Raw genomic sequence first — 23,284 nt, forward strand, 5'->3', positions numbered from 1 at the left:
AACATCTGGAGAAAGGAGACATCATGTTCTACCAAGAAGACCTGCAGCGCTGTGGTCTCGACGTCACCGAGGCCTTGGTGCACTCAGGAGTTTGTACACAGATCTTCAAAAGAGAGAGAGTGATCTTTGAGAAAACAGTCTACTGCTTTGTTCATCTGAGCATTCAGGAGTTTCTGGCTGCAGTCTACATGTTGCACTGTTACACCAACAGAGACACAAAGGTAGTGAAGGACTTCCTGCTGGGATACTGGGACGAAGACAATGATAGCAGTGATGATGATGACCTGTCCCTGAAGGACTTCCTGCAGGGAGACTATAGCAACAGCAGTGATCAGGATTACCCATCCCTGGATGACTTCCTAAAGGGAGCCATGGAGAAATCCCTCCAAAGTGAAAATGGCCACCTGGACCTGTTGGTCCGCTTTCTCCACGGTCTCTCTCTGGAGTCCAACCAGAGACTGTTAGGAGGCCTGCTGGGTCGCACAGACAACAGACCAGAAACCATCCAGAGAGCCATCAGCAACCTGAAGGAGATGAGAAGTGGATCCTCTCCTGACAGGATGATCAACATCTTCCACTGTCTGACAGAGATGAAGGACCACTCAGTACATCAGGAGATCACAGAGTTCCTGAAGTCAGGGAACAGATCAGAGAAGAAACTCTCTGTGATCCACTGCTCTGCTCTGGCCTACATGCTGCAGATGTCAGAGGAGGTTCTGGATGAGTTGGACCTGGATCAGTACAACACATCACCGGAGGGACGACTGAGACTGCTTCCAGCTGTGAGGAACTGCAGGAAGTTCAAGTAAGTCCAGATGTGATTAACTTTATAAACTAATGTGGATCAGGAGTTTAATTATTCAAATAAACACTTTAACATTTCTGCTGTTTAAATACTGAGAAAATAAACCAACACTGTTCTTCTATTTATTTATAATAATAGTTAAACTGAAGCGTTCCTCTCTTCATATTGAGTGATGGAGGCGACATGTCAAACACATGAAGGACTCTAGAGGTTTCTCAGCATGTGATCACACCACACAGCAGGACTTACAGTTATCACAGAAACATGTTATTATTACTTTCTTTGCTTTTTTCTTTGCTTTTTAAGAAAATATTCACAAAGCATACATAACCAAATAAACACATCTAAGTACAAGATGAACTACATAACAGATGAGAAATCAGAGAAGACATAATAAGATAATAGTATTAATAATATTACAAATGAAAGAATGGATACATTATGAATACATTATGAATACTCAGGTACACATTAATTATATTCACTGTATTGTTCTATACTGACCCATTCCTCCCACCTTTCCTCAAAGATATGCATTTGGTTTCTAATCTAGTTGTTTTCTCCGTTACATAGATTTCATTTACTAAGTTATTCCATTGTGAGTTCACTAAGTTATTATCTTTTAGACAATTCCTTGTCATTAGTTTGATGATGGCTTTTCTAATGACCAGAAATAGATAGGAATCTTTCTGTATCTCCTCTGGTGTTTCCCCAGTGATAGGGACAATGGGTTTTTGTTGAGAGAACAAGATATTGGACATTTCTCTTCAAACTGTTTCCCAGAAGTCTCCCAACACATCACAGGCCCAGAATATATGTGTCTGGTTTCTGCTCAGCACATTCTCTCCAGCATTTTGAAGTGAGGGTTTGTTTGTGTTCACTTTGAATCTGGGGTGTCTTAAAGGATGGAGTTAAAAGCTTCATGTGTTTTCTTTCCAGTAGTTTGAGTTGGTTGTGTTCTGAATGTTTCTGCACATTTGTTCCCAATCTGCTACTGGCATATTGCAGGATCATTCATTTCCCCATTTCTTTGTTACATTAATAATACTGTGTTCATCTTGATTTCTTAATGTAATATTTGAACCATCTGAGTTAGAAATGTTGTTTCCACTCCAGGGTCATAAACTGTAAGCATGTATTTTATTAATGGCTTGATGTCTTGAAAAGATCTCTTTTTAAATGCCGGAAAGATAACTCCTCACTTGGAAGAATCTGAATAAATGGTATTTGAGTAAATCATATTGTAACGAAAGCTGTTCAAAGGACTTCACGTCTTTATCACCGAACATTTGTCCAAATGTCCTCAAGCCCTTAGAAGCCCATAGTTTCAACATGTGGTGGTCTTTGTTCAGTTTGTGAGGAGGGAAGTCTTGATCAGTTCCTCTTTCAAGAAGATTCCATCTTCATATCGTTTTTGATTACGACAGACTTCCCTCCAAACCTTAAGTGAAGCAACAACCCTTTTTTTAATGATTAATTTCTAGTAGTTTCTTTATCATTAAACACGTTGTGATCACAATGTGTTAGAGTTTAAAATCAGATCTATATCATTTCCCACCAATAACAGAGTTATGTCTCAATGCTGATATACTGGGAACATCTGATGCTATCAAGTTGAACATATTGAAACTTTATTGGTTTGTTAATTGTGTGCGCAATAAATGTTCAGCTGCTCAGAGAAGCCAAAGCATCCTTCATCCATCATTCACATCCACATATTAACTAACATTTAAATATGTTCATCTCTAATATTGTCAAGTGATTCATTTAATTTCTGTTTCTATGGTAACAGTCAGTGACAGCAGGAGCACAGACATGTGATCAGATCACACTGACAACTCATTACACTCTATTATCATATATTATTATTAGGGCTGTCAGTCGATTAAAATAGTTAATCGCGATTAATCGCAAATTAATCGCACATTTTTTATCTGTTCTAAATGTACCTTAGAGGGATATCTTTCAAGTTTTTAATACTCTTATCAACATATGAGTGGACAAATATGCTTTATATGTTTGTTTATTATCATTTGAACAATGACAAATATTCTCATGAATATTAAACACAACAACCTGAACATTACAAATATTCGCCTCAATTCAACCTGGAACCTCTCTCATACAATACTGTGTGTGTGTGTGTGTGTGTGTGTGTGTGTGTGTGTGTGTGTGTGTGTGTGTGTGTGTGTGTGTGTGTGTGTGTGTGTGTGTGTGTGTGTGTGGTGTGTGTGTGTGTGTGTGTGTGTGTGTGTGTGTGTGTGTGTGTGTGTGTGTGTGTGTGTGTGTGTGTGTGTGTGTGGCAAGGCATATGCTCCAACGGGAGCTGCCTGGATGCTGCAATCATGTTGCGCGCACTATCCGTGCTGAGTGTGCTGACTTTTCGTACAATGTCCCACTGTCTGGCTACCTGCATAAAGTCAAGTGCTCGGCGCAGTTGTCGGCGAAATGTCATTGAAACAGCTCCTTATATCCGTTAGCGCAGCTAGCTAGCACCAGATGCTAACAACAACAACACGTAAGGTGTGCCTCGCTCGCACGAGTCGCGCCACACACATACACACTCCCTCCCGGTCCTCCCGATGGCCAGTCCGGGCCTGCCAGTGAGCGTGGAAGTGTAGTCTGCCACAAACGGGCGGCAGGAGCGGGGCTGTCAGCATCAGCTTGTCGATGGTATTTTAAACTCGATGCGCTCTGAAACTACGGCGGCCGAGGACAAAAAATACACATGCGTTAATCGCGTTAAAATAATTAGTGGCGTTAATTTTTTTTTGCGTTAACGCGTTATTAACGCGTTAACTTGACAGCCCTAATTATTATATATTATATTAAATGGACTAACAGCAAATGTCTATCAGAACATGTCAAATCTTTTTTCATCAAATGCTTGATGTTAATATAATGTTTCCTCTTTTTAAACACATGTTGTAATATATGTTTTATTATAGACTTAATCACTGTTTACTCTCAGAGGCTCAATGTGAAGTCGTGGCCTCAGCTCTGAAGTCTGACCCCTCTCATCTGAGAGATCTGGACCTGAGTAACAACACTCTGCTGGATTCAGATGTGAAGCGGCTGATTTCTGGACTAAAGAGTCCAAACTGCAGACTGGAGGCTCTCAGGTCAGTTCACTGACTGCAGTTCATATTGATCTGTTTGTGTTTATGATTTTCTGAATTTGAACAAATATAATGTTATTTTTATTTGTTCCGTTTTTGCTAATGACTGAATATTGATCAGAGTAACAAAGAGAAGGTGAATGTGTGAGGGAGAGTGTTTGAGCTTCCACAGACTCACTCTGTGCTCCATGAGTCAGTGGAGATGCTGTCAGTACTGATGATCTGTGAGGGAGATGAAGGAGTTGTTCAACATCTGATCAAAGTTAAAGTTCCAGATTATCAGTGGATTGTTTCTGCATCATCTCTGACATTAAAACCCTGTTTCACTCTGAACAGATTATTAAACCTGGAGTTATTTCAAACAGGAACATTGTTTTCTAAACTTACATCATGTTTTCTTTATTCAGACTGAGGGGCTGCAGGTTGTCAAAGATCAGCTGTTCTGCTCTGATCTCAGCTCTGAAGTCCAACATCCATCTGAGAGATCTGGACCTGAGTCACAACAACGCTCTGCAGGATTCAGGAGTGGAGCTACTGAGAGATCTTCTGGAGAGTCCAGACTGCAGACTGGAGACTCTCAGGTCAGTTCACTGACTCTCTGTTACTGCTGGAGATCTCACATGTTCACTTTGTCATTTAACCTCATTTATATTCATTAATAACTTGCATCCATAAAGTAGTAAATGTCCTTATATTCATGTTTCATTTTGAAGAGTAAGAAGTAAGAACTGCAGACATACATGTTGACTGTTTCTTAAAGGAACTGTAATAGATGTTAGTTGTAAAAAGTAAATCTATGTATTTAATATTTAGTAAACGATAACGTCTGAATAAAGGTCATCTGAAGTCATTTTAGTTTTACATGATAAAGTTCACTTTCTGAAGTAGACAGATGTTTCTGTTCAGATTCATTTAAATGTTGAGTAAAATCTGATTGAATTATAAACTGATGTTTATCCTCATCATGTTTTCTTTATTCAGACTGAGGAGCTGCAGTTTGTCAGAGATCAGCTGTTCTGCTCTGGCCTCAGCTCTGAAGTCCAACATCCATCTGAGAGATCTGGACCTGAGAGGCAACGCTCTGCAGGATTCAGATGTGAAGCTGCTGAGAGATCTTCTGGAGAGTCCAGACTGCAGACTGGAGACCCTCAGGTCAGTAAGGGGTCTCTGCTGGTTCAGCAGTATTGTATGAAACACAGGGAGGTGTTTCTCTCACTGGGGAATCACAACAGATCAGTGATGTTACCCACTGACTGCAGGCTCTTTCATTCTTCCATCAACTATAGAAGGCCAGCTGGAAATGCAAAGCCACATTTAGTAAGTAATCAACTTTCCACCAGACATATGGGATTTGACAGAAGAGTGGAAAAGGTAGTCTGTTTTTGATGGGATGTTTTTAGCTCCTTGACTAATGACTGTTACTTCCTGTAATGCAGCTGAGAGCTGTGGCAGTCAGTCGTAGTGTTTGCAGAGAAGATATGATGGGATGTAAAGCATGAGATCAGTCAGGACTCTGAAGCTGACTCAAAGAACAAACACTTATTTTAAACTGGATCCATAACTGTTGGATTGTGTTCATCCCTACAGGATCAGAGATGATGAGACGATCAGAGCCAAGATCCAGAAGAACTGTGAGTACTGAATATCCTCCATTCATCAAGATATCTGATCTTAAAAGGTCTTTATAGAACAACAACAATATCTTTTAATTCCATGTTGTTACAGCTCTATTCAAACATTTTGGCTGCTAATGTTTCTCTTTGTTCAAGTTTAATTATTCTTTCTCTGTCACCTCTTCTCTCCATCAGGTGACTCCGATGTGCAACAGGAAGTGAAGACAGACAGAAAGGTGAGAGAGGAGCAGTTGAACAGAGTGAAGTGTATTTATTTCACCACTGAATTCAAATATAAATCTTTGGGCTGTTGAGTTAAACGCTATAACGCTCGCAATTGATCGAAATGATTCAGGTATTCGATTATGAGTTAAGAATATTTCTATTTAATTAGTGTTTGTTTCTTTTTTTTAATGGGAGGTGTGTCTAAGAGGATTACATATCACCAAGTTGATGCAATAAATGTATATGACGATGCCATTTAAAATATCTGGATCCCCGACGAAATGGGTAATATTCCTACTGGCTTGCACTTCTGCTCTGTGATTGGCTGGTAATACTGTGCTGTGATTGGCTGGTAATACTGTGCTGTGATTGGCTGGTACTTCTGTTCTGTGATTGGCTGGTAATACTTTGCTGTGATTGGCTGATAATACTGTGCTGTGATTGGCTGGTACTTCTGCTCTGTGATTGGCTGATAATACTGTGTTTTGACCGTTTGAAATTGTAAATGAACTCAGATGATCCAGACCAATTTGCATTTTTCAAATAATAAATAAATAACTTTGTTTGTTCCAGGCTCCTGAATCCTTCTCACCTGAACACACAACTGGATCTTCATACAGGTAATGCTATAACATGACCAAACATTATTTAAACACATTCGAAATATATATTTATTTTATTGTGTTTAATTTCATGTCTTTCACCATGAGGTATTTCATCCAATCTCTTTCTAACAGACATAAATAAAATAATGCCTCTGTGTGTAGGATTGTTTTCTTGTACCAGTCTAGATCCTCGCTGGATAGATATTTAGTTAATTTAATGACATTTTGTGTACACACACATCCTGATGCATGTGGACACATTCAGTGATGTTCCTGTAATCATCAGGTGTTTCAGATCTTTCAACAAACCCTCCTCCAGGTCAGATCCAGCTGGATGAACACCTGTCAGTCAGAACACAGGCCAGTGAAGGCTTGTTGTAGTAACTTGTCCCCTGTGTGTCTACAGCTTCAGGTGTCCTGGTCCAGGTGCGTTCCAGTGTGCATCGACTGGCCTGGTGTTCGTCATGGCTCAGGAGGCGGAGCTTCTGTACAGGACGGTCCCTTGGGAAGAGAGCCTCCTCCAATCAGCTGGCAAGCAGGCAGCAGGGCCGCTGTTCGACGTGAAGAGTTCTGATGAAGCTGCTGTCTGCCAGCTCCACCTGCCACACAGTGAGACAGAGGAAGGTAAGGACATCTAGTGTTAACAAATATACACTTATATAAGGTTTCTGTGGCACCTTTTAATATCCACTACCGCTCAAAGGTTATGAAGCAGCTTTATTAAACTAGTTTAACAAAGATAACAACTGTATAATTCAGACACCAAACAGTCTCTTCACTGTAATATGAAAGACATTTAAACTGTGATTGGTCAGTCCACAGCATGCTCAGCTGCTAACAGTGCTAACTCAACGCTAACTCTCTGTTACTGTTGTGATGCTAAGCTAGCAGTTTGATTAATTCTTACTTTGTTATCCATCTGTTGCTCTTTCTGCTCTTTACATTGTCAGTCTAGCTGAACCATGTACAAAACAAAACAACAGACAACAACATTTATAAGTTAGACTTTCTACGCCCTGAAAGCTTTAGAGCAGGGGTTCCCAAACCCCGGTCCGCGGCCCGGTACCGGTCCGCGGAGGTGTTACTGCCGGGCCGCGAAATAGCTGTGAGTTTATCGTAATATTTGCAGAATTATAAATATATAAACATATTTTATTATCATAATATATTTTTCAATATACCCTAATTTTCGCACCTATGCCACCAGTCATATTATTTCATCCAGTAGCTAGTTAATCTTTCACCAGAAAACCGTTGAAAATGGCTTTTATGATGTTCCGAGGGATTCGGCGGCTCAGCCTAATGCTGCGTTCACACCGGACGCGATGCGAATATTCGCTTCGCTCTAATCGCTCGAGTTTCACCGCGGCTGTCAGCTGTGTTTACTCGCATCATTCAAACAAGACGCGCTGGCTCGGGAGCTACAACTACAACAAAATGAACATATTTTACTGTGATTAAATTGTAATACACGTTTCAAAATGATGCCGAAGTAACAACATACTGATACCGGTTAGTAAAAACCATGAATTAATGCTTTGACACGTCTGCAGACTAGACGGCAGGAGAAAAACCTTTTAAAATGCTTGTTTTCTGAATGAAGATCGGGTCGACCAGGCTAAGCTAACGTTGTCTATGCTCATTCCACACTCATAACAACGGCCTACAGACATAAATAAAGCAGCGACTGTATTCGCCATGACACAGACAGTCTGTGGTTTGTACTTGTTTCACTTTTGTCCAGTTTCTGAACAGATATGAGGAGCTGTGAGCTCTGAGTGCTAACTGCTAACAGCTAACGGCTGATGTTGTGTGGTTGAACGTCAGTGACGGCAGGCTGAGATCCTCACCGCTGATTGGCTTCCGCGTCACGTGAATTTGACGCTCGAGTTGAAAAAATTGAACTCTCGCGTTTAACGCGGCACCGTTCAATCGCCTCAATCGCGTGATTCGCGCCGCGTACACCGCTTCATGCTCGCCGTCGGATCGAATTCGCGTCTGTCCGCGTCTGTCCGCGTCTCTGCATTCACTTTACATGTAATCGCACCACCCCCAAACATCGCATCGCGTCCGGTGTGAACGCAGCATAAGGTCTCAGCCTCGCACGAGAATGTTACCGGTGCGCCAAGTAGGAAGAGGAGCGCACAGGAGACAACCGTTTGATTGCAGACTGTTATGTTTATGTGGGGAAATGGTGGTGCATACATTATTTGAGATATATTTCAAACTCGGACTTCATTTTAAGGACATGTCAGCCAGGGGTGTAAAGCTTTTTAAGCACCGGATTGGCAAAACAGGAGAGTAAACCAGTCTGCCTACCTATTAATCTATGAATTAATGTCCGGGACTCTCACGGTATCTGCTGCCCGAAGCTGTTTTATAGAAGGAAACCCTCCTTCACTTCATGAAATGGCTGCAGCATCAGGAGGCAGCGGGACGTATACTCCGCCTCTGAGAAGTGCAGCACCAGCGGGTAAAGAGCCGTGCCTTTTTACGCACCGCATTCGCTGTGTTTAACTTCATCAGAACAGCTTAAAAGAGTGACTGCAGGCTGCTACGTGTTAACCACACACACCTCTACACACATCTCTACACACATCGAACTGCCCGATTACTCCCCCTTGTATTAGTTTTATGAAGGAGATGTCCAGTCAGTCACCAAGGCGCATGATGTGTGTGTGTATGTGCTCTGCTCAGCTCAGCTCTGTGTGTTCGGTGTGTTTGTGTCTGTCCGACACCGGCATTTATGCGGCTGTTCCCAAAATAAACTGCTTTTTCGTCTTTTGTTTTCTTTGTTATGTTCTCTGTATTTTATATGTTTGTGTTATGTGTTATGTGTAACGTAACGTTGCTGCCTTCTTGGCCAGGTCAGCATTGAAAATTAGATTTTATCTCAATGTTTTTATCTGGTTAAATAAATAAAAAAAAATAATAAAAAAATGTGTTTAATCTTATGCCGCGTTTCCACTACACAGCCTCGCTCGGCCCCGCTCGGCCTCCTTTGGCCGCGCCCGGCCTCGTTAGGACCAGCTCACTTTGTGGCGCGTTTCCATTACAGTTTAGGAACCGGGTCAGTATCTATAGTAACAGTGTAGGCGGAGCGACGCTGCTTAAAACTGCCGTGACGTCATCTTCAATGCGACACAACAATGGAGATGTGAAAGCGATCGTTTGCTTGTTTTTTGCTGTGTGGTTTATTATCACAAGAAATAGACAAGAGTTGTTTCGAAAGAGGCGACGTATAGCAAGACGAGGTATAGAAGAAGCTGACGCGAGAGTTCGGGCAGTCCTCCTACGCCGCAGAGACTACAGGACGACTCGAATCACTACTAACTACAATGCTACTTGGTAAGCTAACGTTCGCTAACTAGCAATGTGTTTAGGCTCACTCTCCCTATACGACCAAAGTATTTCAAGTATTTAATTAATTGTAGCTACCACTTTTACGTATTAAAATATGTATGCTTTTGTTTGTGTATTTCAGAAGTTACCGACCGAGCTACCGAGTGGTGGAATGTGATTGTTCCATCTTTCACACACTCAGTGGGTGGAGAACTTCAGGATGCCTGAGGAAAACCTACGTGTAATACCTAAATATTCATTGTATTGTATTGAACATAAATACATCTTTTCTTTTTCACATACATGTGTTTGTCAAATTATTTAAACCAAAAAAATGTTATCAGAATTGACTATTTAGTAAATATTTGAATTTCAAGCACCAGTACTGCCCCCATAATAATAATCTAATAAATTAAGCAAATATCAAAGCAAACTATAAACATAAATACAAAAGTGTAAAACACAACAGAACTATATTCATAAATGCAAGTGTAAAAAATTGTTAACATGGATGGAGGCTAAAGTATCCACAGCATAAAATAATATGATTATGATGGTTTGTCTGAAAGACACAGCCTCAAGGTTCAAGGTTTTTTATTTTGTCATACGAACATAGCTAGTGTAGTTATGACAATGAACATCTTAGGTCACAGGCTCCTCCAACAGTGCAACACAATAACCCAGATCAACAGAAATATAGTGCAAGTAAATATTAAGCGCTGTGCACCGCTCTCTTTGTATAGGTGTTTTCTTTTGTTCTCTTCTCTTTGAAATATATAAGCAATGTGTTTGAGTCTAGCACAACGAGGGTATTACAATTGAGTAATTTTTCTACATGTATTTATCATGTATTCTTAATACCATTATGTAATGTTATGTTTTAGAGGAGGACCTCAAGCTAGCAAACTCAATTTCAAACAGTATGCAGAGTTGTCCTGCTAAAGAGTTAAAATGTATTATTTAACCAAGTATTTATTCTCTTATTTGCTTTAATTGCAACAGATGATAAAGGTTTCACTGTGATAAGTATTCTCTTAAATCCATAAACCCCTGTACAGTGCTTTGTGGACGATGGTGTTTATGATATTTCTGACTGCAGAGGGACGCCTAGATGATGCCATCTTTCTGTGCGATCGCTGGTGGGTGCAATTATTTATCAACAAGCAATAAGATAAGACATGGCATTGATTCTGCTGGGCCAGTTGCCGTTCCTGCAGGGCCAGATCCTCTCCTCCTCGGTTTGTGCTGTTGATGCAGAGGACGTTGTTCGGAACTGTTCCTCCTCGCTAGTCCCAATGTAATCATCTAGAACAGAAACATGACTTGTAAATTCCACAAACTACTGCAGCACAATACTATAAATAGCAACAACAACTATAGAAAAGACAAACTGAACGTAAACAATGGCACATATGGTGTTAGCAAACAATAGCTCTCGCTAATGCTATCTGCCTAGCTAGCCTTCGGGGCTCCATCGGGGTTGTCGAACATAAATGTAAGGATAAAATAGACTTATTTGTTAGAAGTGAGCTTTAAAACAGATAGGGACACAAAGCAGGGGACACAAAGCAGGGACACAAAGCTTTCAAGCAAATAACACAGCGTTAGCAAAAACGTACCATGCAGACTCCAGTAACGCCGTTGGAGAGTCCAGTGTCTGTGTAGAGACCTCCTGAAAGACTTTGATATTGCGAGTTGTCCCGTCGAGCACCCGCTGGACCTTATCATCTGCAATATAATGGACGTCGTCACTTCCTCGACCGACCATGGTGTGCTTTTCTTTGCCATTGTTGTAGCTCCTCCGTTAACAAAAATGCTGTTTGTAAAAATGGATTATCTCGCGCGCAGATTGTGACGATTCTCTCCGACCAATCAGCAGCCGAGAGCGTTGACGTCACAAACACAGCCCGGTTGCCTCTGGCCCTGGCCCCACGATTTTATGAGGCCAGAAAAACTGAGAATTAGGACCAGCCGGCCGGTACTAGGCCAAGTGGAAACGCAACCACAAACGGGCCGCTGACGTCACAGCCCTCTTAAACCGGGCTGCGCGCTGTAGTGGAAACGCGGCATTAATCTCGATGCTAAATGCTGTCGGCGTGCACCGGAACGAACGACACTATCATAATATCTTCTGAAAACAAATGCCAGTCACACACACACACACACACACACACACACACACACACACACACACACACACACACACACACACACACACACACACACACACACACACACACACACACACACACACACACACACACACACACACACCTCCTTCATAATGCGCCTTCTCCTCGTTTTCCCAGCATTCACTGGATTATCCGTAAATCATACAAACAAAACCAAAACGTTGATTTATCTGTTTTCCCGTTTTGGTTTAAAAACTGAATAACGTCGGTTTTTTGGTTTTCCGAAAAACCAAAAAACAACACCGGTTCTTTTTTAAACTTTGTTAATATGTTTTGGATGCATATTGTTCTAGTATTTGTTCAGGCTGTTACATACAATTAGCCTCTGTTGCTACCTGCTGCTGGTGAGTAAATATTAAAATCAGTTAAAATTGACAACCGGTCCGCGATTTTCTTTTAATGTATCTGCCGGTCCTTGGCACAATAAAGGTTGGGAACCCCTGCTTTAGAGAACTCTTCACACATCTAGAGAATCACTCAGACATGAAACCGGACACAGTCAAGCTGTTCTGACAAACAATTCAGCATTCTTATAAATACAAAAATAATTAATAAAGTTTATGCATAAGAGTAAATGCTCCCATCCAGAAAGATCACAGGGGGCGGATCAATAATGAAACATTAAAATAAAAGGTGGAGGATATAAACTGGTACATCCTAGTGAGGCTCCAAAGTGAATGACATTAGATGAACATTAGCTCTGAACTAAAGTGGTGTGACATTGAATATGATGAAGCTGTTTCAGCATCAATGCAACAGATGACCAGCTCTTTGCTCCACAGCGCTGCTCCTGGACGGCCTGTTGTCTGTCGTCCACATCACTGATGAAGGCCTGAGCATCTTGGAGCCGCTGGAGGTCACACCCACTCACGTGGTGGTGAAGGTGCCTCACCTCTCTTTCTATGGCCTGGTCTGGGACATCCTTAAAAGGTTTCTGCTTCTGCGGATAATGGGCCAAGTTCTGGTGTTCCTACGACCCCCGGGCAGAGAGGAACAAATACTGGATGTACATCTGCTGCAGAACAACGTCTCTGAGGAGGAGGTACAGCTCACCATAAAACCACAGCTGTTTCCACACACACTGCTCCTCTTTTCAAACTTTATTGGTTGTGAGAAGAATCAGATCTATCTGAACTGAATATTTGTTAGCATATATTGCTTGAGCAGGTTAATAATTCATTCTTAATTATTTACTTGGAGTGCCAAACTCTACTTTGGTTATCAAACTCGAAGTTTACCTTAAAGGTGGGGTAGGTACGTTTGAGAAACCGGCTCGAGATACACTTTGTGTTATATTCCATGGAATGCACTTAACATCCCGATAGCAATGAATATCTGAAGTGCTTTGACAAAAAATCCATACAAAAATATCATCTGTGGAAGCTGTAATACTGTAAAAAGCACGACCAATCATTTTAGCCGGCCCGGCTAAAATAACTGGATGGCCTACCTGCCTGTCAGCCTTCCATCTGTGCACAAACTTATCTTGTGCCCTCATTGGTCATGTGCGCGTTCGTGTGTGTTGGAGGAGGGGCTCTGTAAGGAAGTGGCAGATTTTCTCCGGTTGTGTATTTTCAAATTCTAGCGATCTCGAGCCGGTTTCTCCAAAATTACCTACCCCACCTTTAAGCAGTTTGTGTCCCCTCAAGTAAAGTTATGCATCAAAAACAGTAGTTACCCATTAACTAATAATGTCTTCACCATTAGTTAAGCAAACAAACAAACAAACACTGTTGATTACAATGACGGATCTATAGCCACTCAAGTTTACATTTTAATTAACAAATTTGATATAAATGAGGAACATATAAACAAACAACCTGAATTTATTAATGACAGTAACCAAAACGAGATTGCTTTTATATCTAGAACTTGTGAAAGTGGCTTATGTCATGCAACAGTCTGCCTAGGGGACCATCTTTGTGTTCATTTGCCAGCCAATGTGTCCACTCTATGAAAGCAAGACGACTCATCAGAGTCTTCACTGTGCGGTTTCCCCGCAGTCTCCAGACCTGGGACTTGTATGTTGACCAAGCCTGCTCAATGTTTTGGGTGTGGGCTCCTGTGTCTGGGTGCACAAATGACTGGCTGTGGTTTACAGAGAAATGGACAAAGCCACTTTCTGCGAGTGCAGTCATGTACAGTACACCCTCCACACTTGGCGAACGTAATTTGTGACAAGAGGAATTAAGTGGCGCCTTGATCTTAACCAGCCTCAGGATAGGTATTCTCCTTGTTCCTCTGATGCCCAGCATTCCAAAGACCCATTTTCTCCTCCACGTTTCTCCCCTACCGTACTGTGATAAAGCAGTAAAAAAGGACAACACAATTATATAAAAATAATCAGGAATTTCAATTGATAAACAACAGCGTTTGTAACCCTTCTTGTAACCTTACCTTTGGTAGGTGATCTATGGGGTAATAAATATCTAGATTCAAGGGATATTGGTAGAGCAGAACTCAATACAGACTTTAGATCTCACTATACAGTGTCAACATTAGGCCCAAGTAAAACAAAACCTTTTAAAAATGTTGGGTGGAGCCCTCAAACATTTATCATCTTGAACAAAAAATCCTCATAGCCATACACTGCTGGTTATGAAAACATTTGCATAGGCAGAGTGCTCACACATTAATAATAAAATACAGATTTACATTTTTACCGCGTCCTACGCTGTGGCACGGCACGATATCCACTTTTATAGATCCACAGAAACGGGAGGATTCCACCGCAGCGATGGTGCAGCGGGTGGTAGACGGACTCTGCTCCAGGACGTCAGAGAGAACTTTGTGCAGAACAGTTACAATCTCATCTCAATCAATCAACATACAGTTCTAATATATCAAGATTAGCTCACATTAGCTCACAAGGCTTCCTTTGTGACAGTGGTCACAAAATGTGTCAAATTTAGGTTAGCCGCATTAGCTTAGCCACATTAGCTTAGCCGCAAACGAGATTAACATTACAAACATTCATATTCCATTCATATTCCATTCATCTCCTGACTCGTTTTGCCATCTATTCTAGCATTCATAACCTTATTCAACACAATTCAAACTATTTTAAGGATACATGTCATACAGTGGAGTAGCAAAAACTGATATGTTAGCAGGCTACGTTATGCTAATTTTCACTGACTCACTAGGTCAATGCTAACAGAGGAGGAGGAATAACGTCCACTCTTTCTCCCAAATGTTTCCTTATCTCCCGCTATCCTACAGTCACGCAGGTCTGACTGTGTGATGTGCGAATGGCAGGTCTGTCTCGTGCTGTCAGTGTGGCGTTCAGGGAACATACGTAAATTAGTCAACAGCATCACACGTCCTTTCTCAAAAAAGAAGAGAAAACAAATAAATAATAAAAACTCTGTAAAACAAATTAAAAAGTAGGACAATAATTATTACTAATTTCATTGAAATAAAGTTCAAGTGGAATGTTTCTCAAGCACAAATACAATGCACAACTAAAAAGAAAGTTTGGGAGGTGGGACAGGAGTTCTTCAATCAAAGGAACTCCTCATTAACTAACCATTAACGATTGATTCATTAATACAGTACCCCCCAGTCTGTTAACCAGTAACTAACCATCAGTTCTTCAATCGCAGTTACTGAGGAACTCCTCATTAACTAACCATTAACTATCTAGTCGTTCCTTATTCACTACTCAGTAACTAAGCACATTTTGTGTACCTTATTGTAAAGTGTTACCGTTCATTTTGTTGTAGTTGTAGCCCCCCTTGCCAGCGATTCTCTCTAGTTTAGCATATTCAGCCCGACTCAGCCCGGTTGTTGGCCCGGTAAGAACCTGGATTTTGGAGGGCCAGAAAAACTGTGAAACAGTACCCGTTAGCCGTAACTACCCCTAGTGGAAACGCAACACAAAACGGGCCTGGTTTGGCACGGCACGCTTAAGCCGTGCTACGCGCTGCAGTGGAAATGTGCCATAAGAGGTCTGTAGGCTACCAAGGAGGCAGAAGCTGTGACAGCTGATGCTGCTGCAGCCACTGCTCTAGAACAAGTAGGAAGACCTCTCACAACTGCTGAAAGTCTCTGCGAATAATAAGCAACTGGTTTAAGTTTGTCGCCATGTTTCTGAAGCAGGACAGCATTATAATACCCATTCTTCTCATCCACTGCTAAGCTAAAAATCTTTAGACAGGTCAGGTATGCCTAAGGCAGGAGCAGAAGCTAACGATTCCTTCAGTTTTTCAAACGAGTCAGTAGCGTCAGAAGTCCAAGTCACTGAGTCGTTTGCAGTCAGTGTTGTCGCATGAGCAATGTCTGACAATGGTTGAGATAACTTTGCGTAATTACATATCCATTGTCGACAATAGCCTGTGCATCCCAAAAAAGATAGCACTTGCTTTTTTGTCAGTGGTTTAGGTATTGACAATACCGCTTTAATTCTGTCTTTTCCAATTGTTCGTCTGTTTTGAGATATCTCATGTCCTATATAGTGCACTTGTTTTTTCACCAATTGGAGTTTTCGTAGGGATGCTTTGTGTCCCTGTGAAGCCAAATAATGTAACAAAGCATTTGTGTCAACAGTACAATTCTCCTCAGATGTTGAGCATACCAACACATCGTCAATGTACTGAATTAAGGTACTGTCCCTAGGAAACACAAAACCTGGCAAATTCTCTTGCAAGGAAGCTAAATATACTGTCGGCGATTCTGAATAGCCCTGTGGACATCGAGTCCACTTGTACTTTTTGTTCTTGAATGTGAATGCAAACCAATCTTGAGATTCAGGATCAACTGGAACACTGAAAAATGCATTAGCCAAATCTATCACAGTGAACCAATCTGCATTGCCAGGTACTGAAGACAAGATTGTTGCTGGGTAAGGTACAACAGGTGCTCGAGCAAATACAGCTTCATTTACAGCATGCAAATCATGAACAGGTCGCCAAGTTTCACCATCTGCCTTTTTTACTGGGAAAAGTGGAGTATTACATGGAGATGTTGGCACTGGAACAATTATTCCGTCTTTTAGGAGTTGCTCAATAATGGGAGCCATGCCTTCTTCTGCATCAGGTCTCAGAGGGTACTGCCGTTTATTAGGTCGGTAATCAGATTTAGGAACCACAACCATTGGTGTTGCATCCTTAATTATACCCACATCATACTTATGACTAGACCATAACTGTTCTGGAACCCTGTTCAACGCCGGGTGGTTTTTAATAGACTCAGGAGTGCTTGGGGAGTGGCAAGTCATAAGATCAAAAAGCCTGTCAACAACCTCAGATTTCCTCAACTCTAAACCATTGTCATTGCAAACAATAGTCAGGCCTAGAGCACACAGTAGATGTCTTCCTGCCAGATTTACTGGACAATCTGGCACAATCACGAATTTGTGATGTATATTTGAAACATCAAAGTCTTTGCATTCAACTGGACATAGTTTAGTCACTCCACATTTTATAGGTGTGCCTGTAACTCCAATACAGGTCTTTATGTCCTTAGTCATCTCAAAATCCTCTGTTATTGATCTCAATGAAGATTCAGTTACTCCTGTATCAGCCAACATCTCGTAGGTTTTGCCGTGAATTGTAGCGAAGAGATAAGGTAGAACTGATTAGTTATTTCAGAAACATTTGTTTGGGGACTTTTACTATCTTCCTGTAGAATGGCAGTTGAATCTGAGGCTTGCTCAGGAAGTCATGATCTTTGAAATGGGCGGTTCTTGTTGGCAAATGGTCTATTCACTGACACTTCTCCAAATGGTGGGTATGATTTTCCTTGATCATTATCCCATTCCTGTGGTAGTATTTCAGTATACCCAATGACCTTTTTGATAACACCTGCGACAGGTACCTCTGTCTCCAAAGAAAGGTTTCCTTTCTGGTCCCCTCCCTCTGTTTTCACCTCTTCCTCTGCCTTCCCCTCTTCCTGTTGAACCATCTGAAGTTTCTCAATGTTGGTCTTCTTTGCATTGTGATTATTATCATGCTGAACAATAGTTTCAGCATGTGTGCAGTATTTATTTACATCTTCCGGGTCTCATTCCCTACATTAACAGTAGGAAGCCCATTATAATTTGGAAGAATATACAAGTGAAACAAAACACATTGTAAACAATCAGAACTAAAGTACCCAACCCACCTTTTTCAAATAACAATAATAGGTAAGTAAACAACCTGCATGTGGGAACATAGCAGAAAACTGTAAGGCACAGGAGGACACAGATCTCAGGCCACATAAACAAACCAACAGATAGTCAATTTAGGCAGCTCACAAAACAGTCAAAGTGCCTGGGTCCCGTCGTACTTTAGCAAGAGTTTTTTATGCTCCGAGTGGAGGCGTTGATGGGGGACCATAACATGTAAACAATTAAGAGTGCAATTATGAGCAGTTCAATGTCGATACAGTGTTTGGAAGCGGGATGTTACCCACAGGCATTGTCAAAGTGTGATTATGAAAGGAGATTAATAAGAAAATAATATTGATCTCTTACTGGCCGACCAACCAGGCAAACGGATGATCAGAGTGGCTGGTAACTGTGTCAGTGTTAGTTGTCGTCATGACGAATGGATGCTATGTAGGCTTTAGCCTTGGCAACAGAGGAGAATCTCTTCCTACCACCCTCCTTCGTTATGATGGAAAGCCTTGCGGGAAACAACAGAGCTGGCCTGAGCCCCAGGTAATAGAGCTCCGACATAACCTCCCGGTATTTGTAACGCTGTTCCATCACCTCCGGTGCGTAATCCTCGTAGATGGCAATAGGAGTACCTCGGTATTGTAGCCTGCCTCTTTTGGCCCGGGCTTCGCGGATGATCATCTCCTTCTGTTGGTACCGGTGGAGGCGGATGATGAGTGAACGATGGGCCCTATAACACTGCGGTGGCGAATCCAGGACGCCCACGCCGAGGACCTCCGCCAGCATCTCCGGGAAAAAAGTAGAGGGACGAGACCCCTCAGTGGACAGGCCGACAATTCTAATATTGTTGCGGCGGCTGCGGGACTCGAGGTCGGTGACTTTGGCTAGCAGTTCAGCATTGCTCTCTGTTAGCGTAACGCAACTAGTTTCCAGGGCTAACAATCGTTCATCCTGTATATTGGCGTTGGGTTCGAGCGAAGTAATTGTCCAACACTGTAACTTGAATCCGGTCTAGCTTTGCGTCGAGAGCCGATATGGTTGTCCTGAAATCGGAGGACAGGGCTTTACGGAGATCTTCCAAGAGACGCCATGCTAAGCTCATTGCTAGCTTTTTTTTTGTAGTTTTTTTTTCTCTCAAACTACAAGCGTCTATTCCTCGGTCAGCCCCACGAGTGAATCACAAACAAAGGACAAAAAACAAATGGATCTCGTGGTCACTACACAGAGTTATGGGTTTTCGAGAAAGTCAAAATATGAAAATGTTTGAGAGCGAGACTCAACGCGTGTCTACTCCTATCCAACCGAGGGTCATCGTTATTATGTTTTTTAACGCACATCTGATTATATAATCATATCTGCCGTCCACTAGAGTCTGTTGATGTGCTCTCCAGATTAACAGCAGCGAGAAAATAACCTGCCGATGCTCCATGGCGGAGGCTACGGTAGAAATTGCCAGGATTTGCGTGTTTACCGCCTTAATGTCTGACCAATTGTTGAACAGCATTTCCGTGCACATGACTTGTGTTTAAAGTTCATAGTCCGTTTGAGTTTTGCCGTGTGAACGCAAACCAAACCTTCTGAAAAATTAAACAATGTAACAAACTGTCGTCTGGTGCGCACAAAAGAGAGATGGCAAAAGTAAACGCATCCTTTACTCAAGTAGAAGTACAGATACTTGTGTTTAAAAATATCAAAAGATCACGCCACCATGCACAGATTAAAATCTAAAGTAACCAGCCTGTTTGGAAAATGTAAGAAGTAGAAAGTACAGGTATTTGTGTTCAACATGTAAGAAGTAGAAAGTACAGGTATTTGGGTTCAACATGTAAGAAGTAGAAAGTACAGGTATTTGTGTTCAACATGTACGAAGTAGAAAGTACAGGTATTTGGGTTCAACATGTAAGAAGTAGAAAGTACAGGTATTTGGGTTCAACATGTAAGAAGTAGAAAGTACACGTATTTGGGTTCAAAATGTAAGAAGTAGAAAGTACAGGTGTTTGTGTTAAAAATGTAAGAAGTAAAAGTAAAAAGTCGTCAGAAAAATAAGTAGTGGAGTAAAGTACTGATACCAGAAACAATGTACTTAAGTACAGTAACGAAGTATTTGTACTCCACTACTTCCCACCACTGCGGACTATACGTGTGAATGCGACCTTAGTGAACCGATGAGCGGTGGCTGCTGTGCGTGATAAAGGAGGAACACAGCGGTGCAGAGGTGGACCTGGAGGAGGAAGCTGGAGGACTCCAAACGGGGTCCCAGATGTCTGGACTGATACTTCTTCCATCAGAGCACGTCCAAGATCAAGCAGTTTCTCAACCGTGACTCGGCACATCAGTAGTACTAGTTACCAAAAAAAAGTCAAATCTTTAATACTAAGAACTAATCAAATAAAAGTAAAGAGAGGACAACGCTAAGGTGATAAGGATTTGAGAGAATACAAAAGGGGGGTTACAGAGATAGGTGGGGGGATTGGTATAGCCCAGGTAATAAACCTTCTGGCTGACTTGTCCTCAGTGGCGGTTCTAGACCAATTTGACTGGGGGGGCCAGGTAGGGGCCAGTTATTTTCTGAGAGGGGCACAATAAATGCAGGACGAAAAAGACAAAGACAATATGAAGAAATTGCGCATAAGAAGACAATGCAATACAGTTAATGGTACACATATTTATTTCAGATAGTTATAGTTACAGTTTTTACGCTCTAATGGGTCCGACTAGAATGACAAATAACGTTAGTTCAAATATCTAACTCTCCCATATTTGAACTTTGCAATGTTTAAGCTGTTGAAAAAGATTAACACCTAACTATTAGGGCTGTACCCGAATATCTGAATATTCGGTCGTTGGCCTACTATGCGGTTTTCAATTTCATTATTCGGATATTCGTTTTTTTTTTTTTTAATGTATGCTATCAATAAAGGCAAATTACCACATTCTTATACTATATTTATACTTTTTAATTGCACTGTTAAAATGCGGAAATATATACAATCTCATCACTCAATCTCTCAATCTTTCACTCACAGCGTCACGAACGCGAACGTCACGCTTCACTTCGCTTCACACATATCTGATTATTCGCTGCTGATTACTGCCCACCCCCCCCCCTCGCGCCGGATATCCGAATATTCGCTGCTGATTACTACCGAATATCCGGAGCGCGAAAAATTGTATTCGGGACAGCCCTACTACCTATACTGTACACTATCATTAATCTCACATATGTCCTCATAATGTTATTCTTAATTGATTGTAATTCTTATCTCTCTGTAGAGCAGGTCTCTCAACATATGTTGTTTTAAATTGATCAAAATGTCCTGTTACTGAAGGTTGCTGAAAAACACAGCTGTGCTGTGCACATCACAAACTCCTCCGAGTGTGAGCTGGAACTGTTTAAAGGTTACAGTGTGCACTGTGAACCTGAGGGCTTCTTCATTCAGCCTGAGGTGAGTCACTGATACTCCTCTGATGAAACACAATGATCATTAACACACATTTTATGTGGATTCACAATCAGGAAAGAAACAGATAAACATTTAACTTCTGCTTCTGGTTTTCAGAGTAAAATATTTGAATCCAGGTTTGGACCAAATTACCCTCCGACATTTCAAGTTTCCCTGACGACGAGCACAGAGAGAGTGGTTTTGAAGGTCAAGGACCAAGGTGGAAACGTAGTCTGGAGTTATCGTGTGTCACTGGAAGGTAAAGACTCCACCTGAGCTCAGACCCAGTGATAGACTGATAACTCTAAAGCTCCATCTCATAGCATTCTCTATTAAGGCTCCATGGCAGCGCATCATTACGACATTAAACACACAACCTGTAATATTCTAAAACCATAGTAAAAACTAGTGTGGTGTGGTGGTGAAACAGCGTGGCATCATGGGAGTTGTAGTATTCATCTTCTCATGGTTAAGTGGATACGCCTCCATTACAAGAGACCGTGATGAACGTACTGTTACCTTGATTAAAATTACACATCTCTCTGAACCATTTGAGATAATGTATGTACACAACTCAACAAAACATGAATAACATAGGTGTATTAGTTTTTAGACATTTTAATGAGGAAATGTTACATATTATAACTTCAAGTGAACATAAATCCACCTCTGGGAATGCTGAGTTACTTTAATTTGTAAGAGATCTGTTTAATGTGATTGTTTGTTATTCAACAAAAGTATTTTCCCTGTTTATCTTCCAGTTCCAAGGCGGCAATTATCCCAGATAAATGTCCCAGCTGAGAGCAGAGTTCCAGCAGAGAGCAGAGTTCCAGAAGAGAGCAGAGTCCCAGCAGAGAGCAGAGTTCCAGCAGACCAGTGGCTGTTCTCAGTTCGGACAGAGTTCATTCAAAGAGTGTCTCAAACTGAGCTGAACGTCCTTCTGGATAAACTCTTTGGGTCTGGAGTGATCAGTGAATCTGAAATGACGTCAGCCAGAGCCAAACCCAAAAATGACGGAGCACGAGAGGTGGTGGACGCGGTGCGAAATAAAGGAGCTGCAGCCTGCAGCAAAACCTTGTGGAGTGTGTGTGACAGTTGAAGTCTAGTCCACTGTTTTGTTACCTGTAACTATTTCCCCTTGTCCTTGAAGGTAACACAGATTCTGAGCGAAGGCTACTTTCCTTCTCTCGTTTCTCCTTTTCTCCGCCGGAAGTGGGGGGGGCAGGGGGCCATTGCCCCCCCCCACTTTACAGCCCTGCCCCACATTTTCGCAGCAACGGATGCCGTGGAACACTGTACACATCCCGTTTCAATAATTCCCCTCTACTCTAAAGTCGCATCTAAAAAGAACGCCATCTGATCTAGCTGTGTATATTTTGTTATTTTTGATTGTTATATTAAATCTCATTAGCTACAGGCATTTTTGAAGCTTGTAAAGGGAAGATGACAGCTCGCCTCTCATTCGCCACTCTGCTCTTCCGCAGCGCCGCTTCCCCTCCCTCATTTTGATGTAATGAATGTAAGGCGTATAGTAATCATAGATAACACGGCATGGTCCGTTACAGTTTGTTTTCATCTGATTTCAAATAAACAAAGTCTTTCAGAATATTACATTTGTTTCGGCAAATTCAGATGATAAATACAACTTTGAAGCTTGTGACGGCATAATTACAGGTGGAGAACGGAGTAACTTTACGTCACTGCAGGCATAACAACAGCCGGTGTTGCTCGTGAGTGTTTTCCCCGGGAAATAAACACAATACACACAAATGCAAAAATACACAAACACAAACACGTATTAACCTGTTCCACTCTGAGCCTGTTTTTCAGGTCTCAGGCT

At 41.6% G+C, this 23,284-nt stretch overlaps 1 protein-coding gene across 1 annotated transcript; it reads left to right on the forward strand.

Annotated features, from left to right (window-relative positions):
* The first annotated feature begins 605 nt into the window (after window positions 1-605).
* Window positions 606-22,734, forward strand: LOC117487509. The gene is made up of 11 exons (XM_034136143.1): window positions 606-805; window positions 3,754-3,927; window positions 4,332-4,368; window positions 5,283-5,295; window positions 5,733-5,773; window positions 6,336-6,382; window positions 6,774-6,991; window positions 12,684-12,943; window positions 21,331-21,447; window positions 21,562-21,703; window positions 22,206-22,734. Exons 1-11 carry the CDS (start codon window positions 693-695, stop codon window positions 22,541-22,543), a joined length of 1,500 nt encoding a protein of 499 aa, XP_033992034.1. The 5' UTR covers window positions 606-692; the 3' UTR covers window positions 22,544-22,734.
* The last annotated feature ends 550 nt before the right edge of the window (window positions 22,735-23,284 follow it).

This window comes from Trematomus bernacchii, unplaced genomic scaffold, assembly GCF_902827165.1.
Source record: "Trematomus bernacchii unplaced genomic scaffold, fTreBer1.1, whole genome shotgun sequence".
Lineage (NCBI taxonomy): Eukaryota > Metazoa > Chordata > Actinopteri > Perciformes > Nototheniidae > Trematomus > Trematomus bernacchii.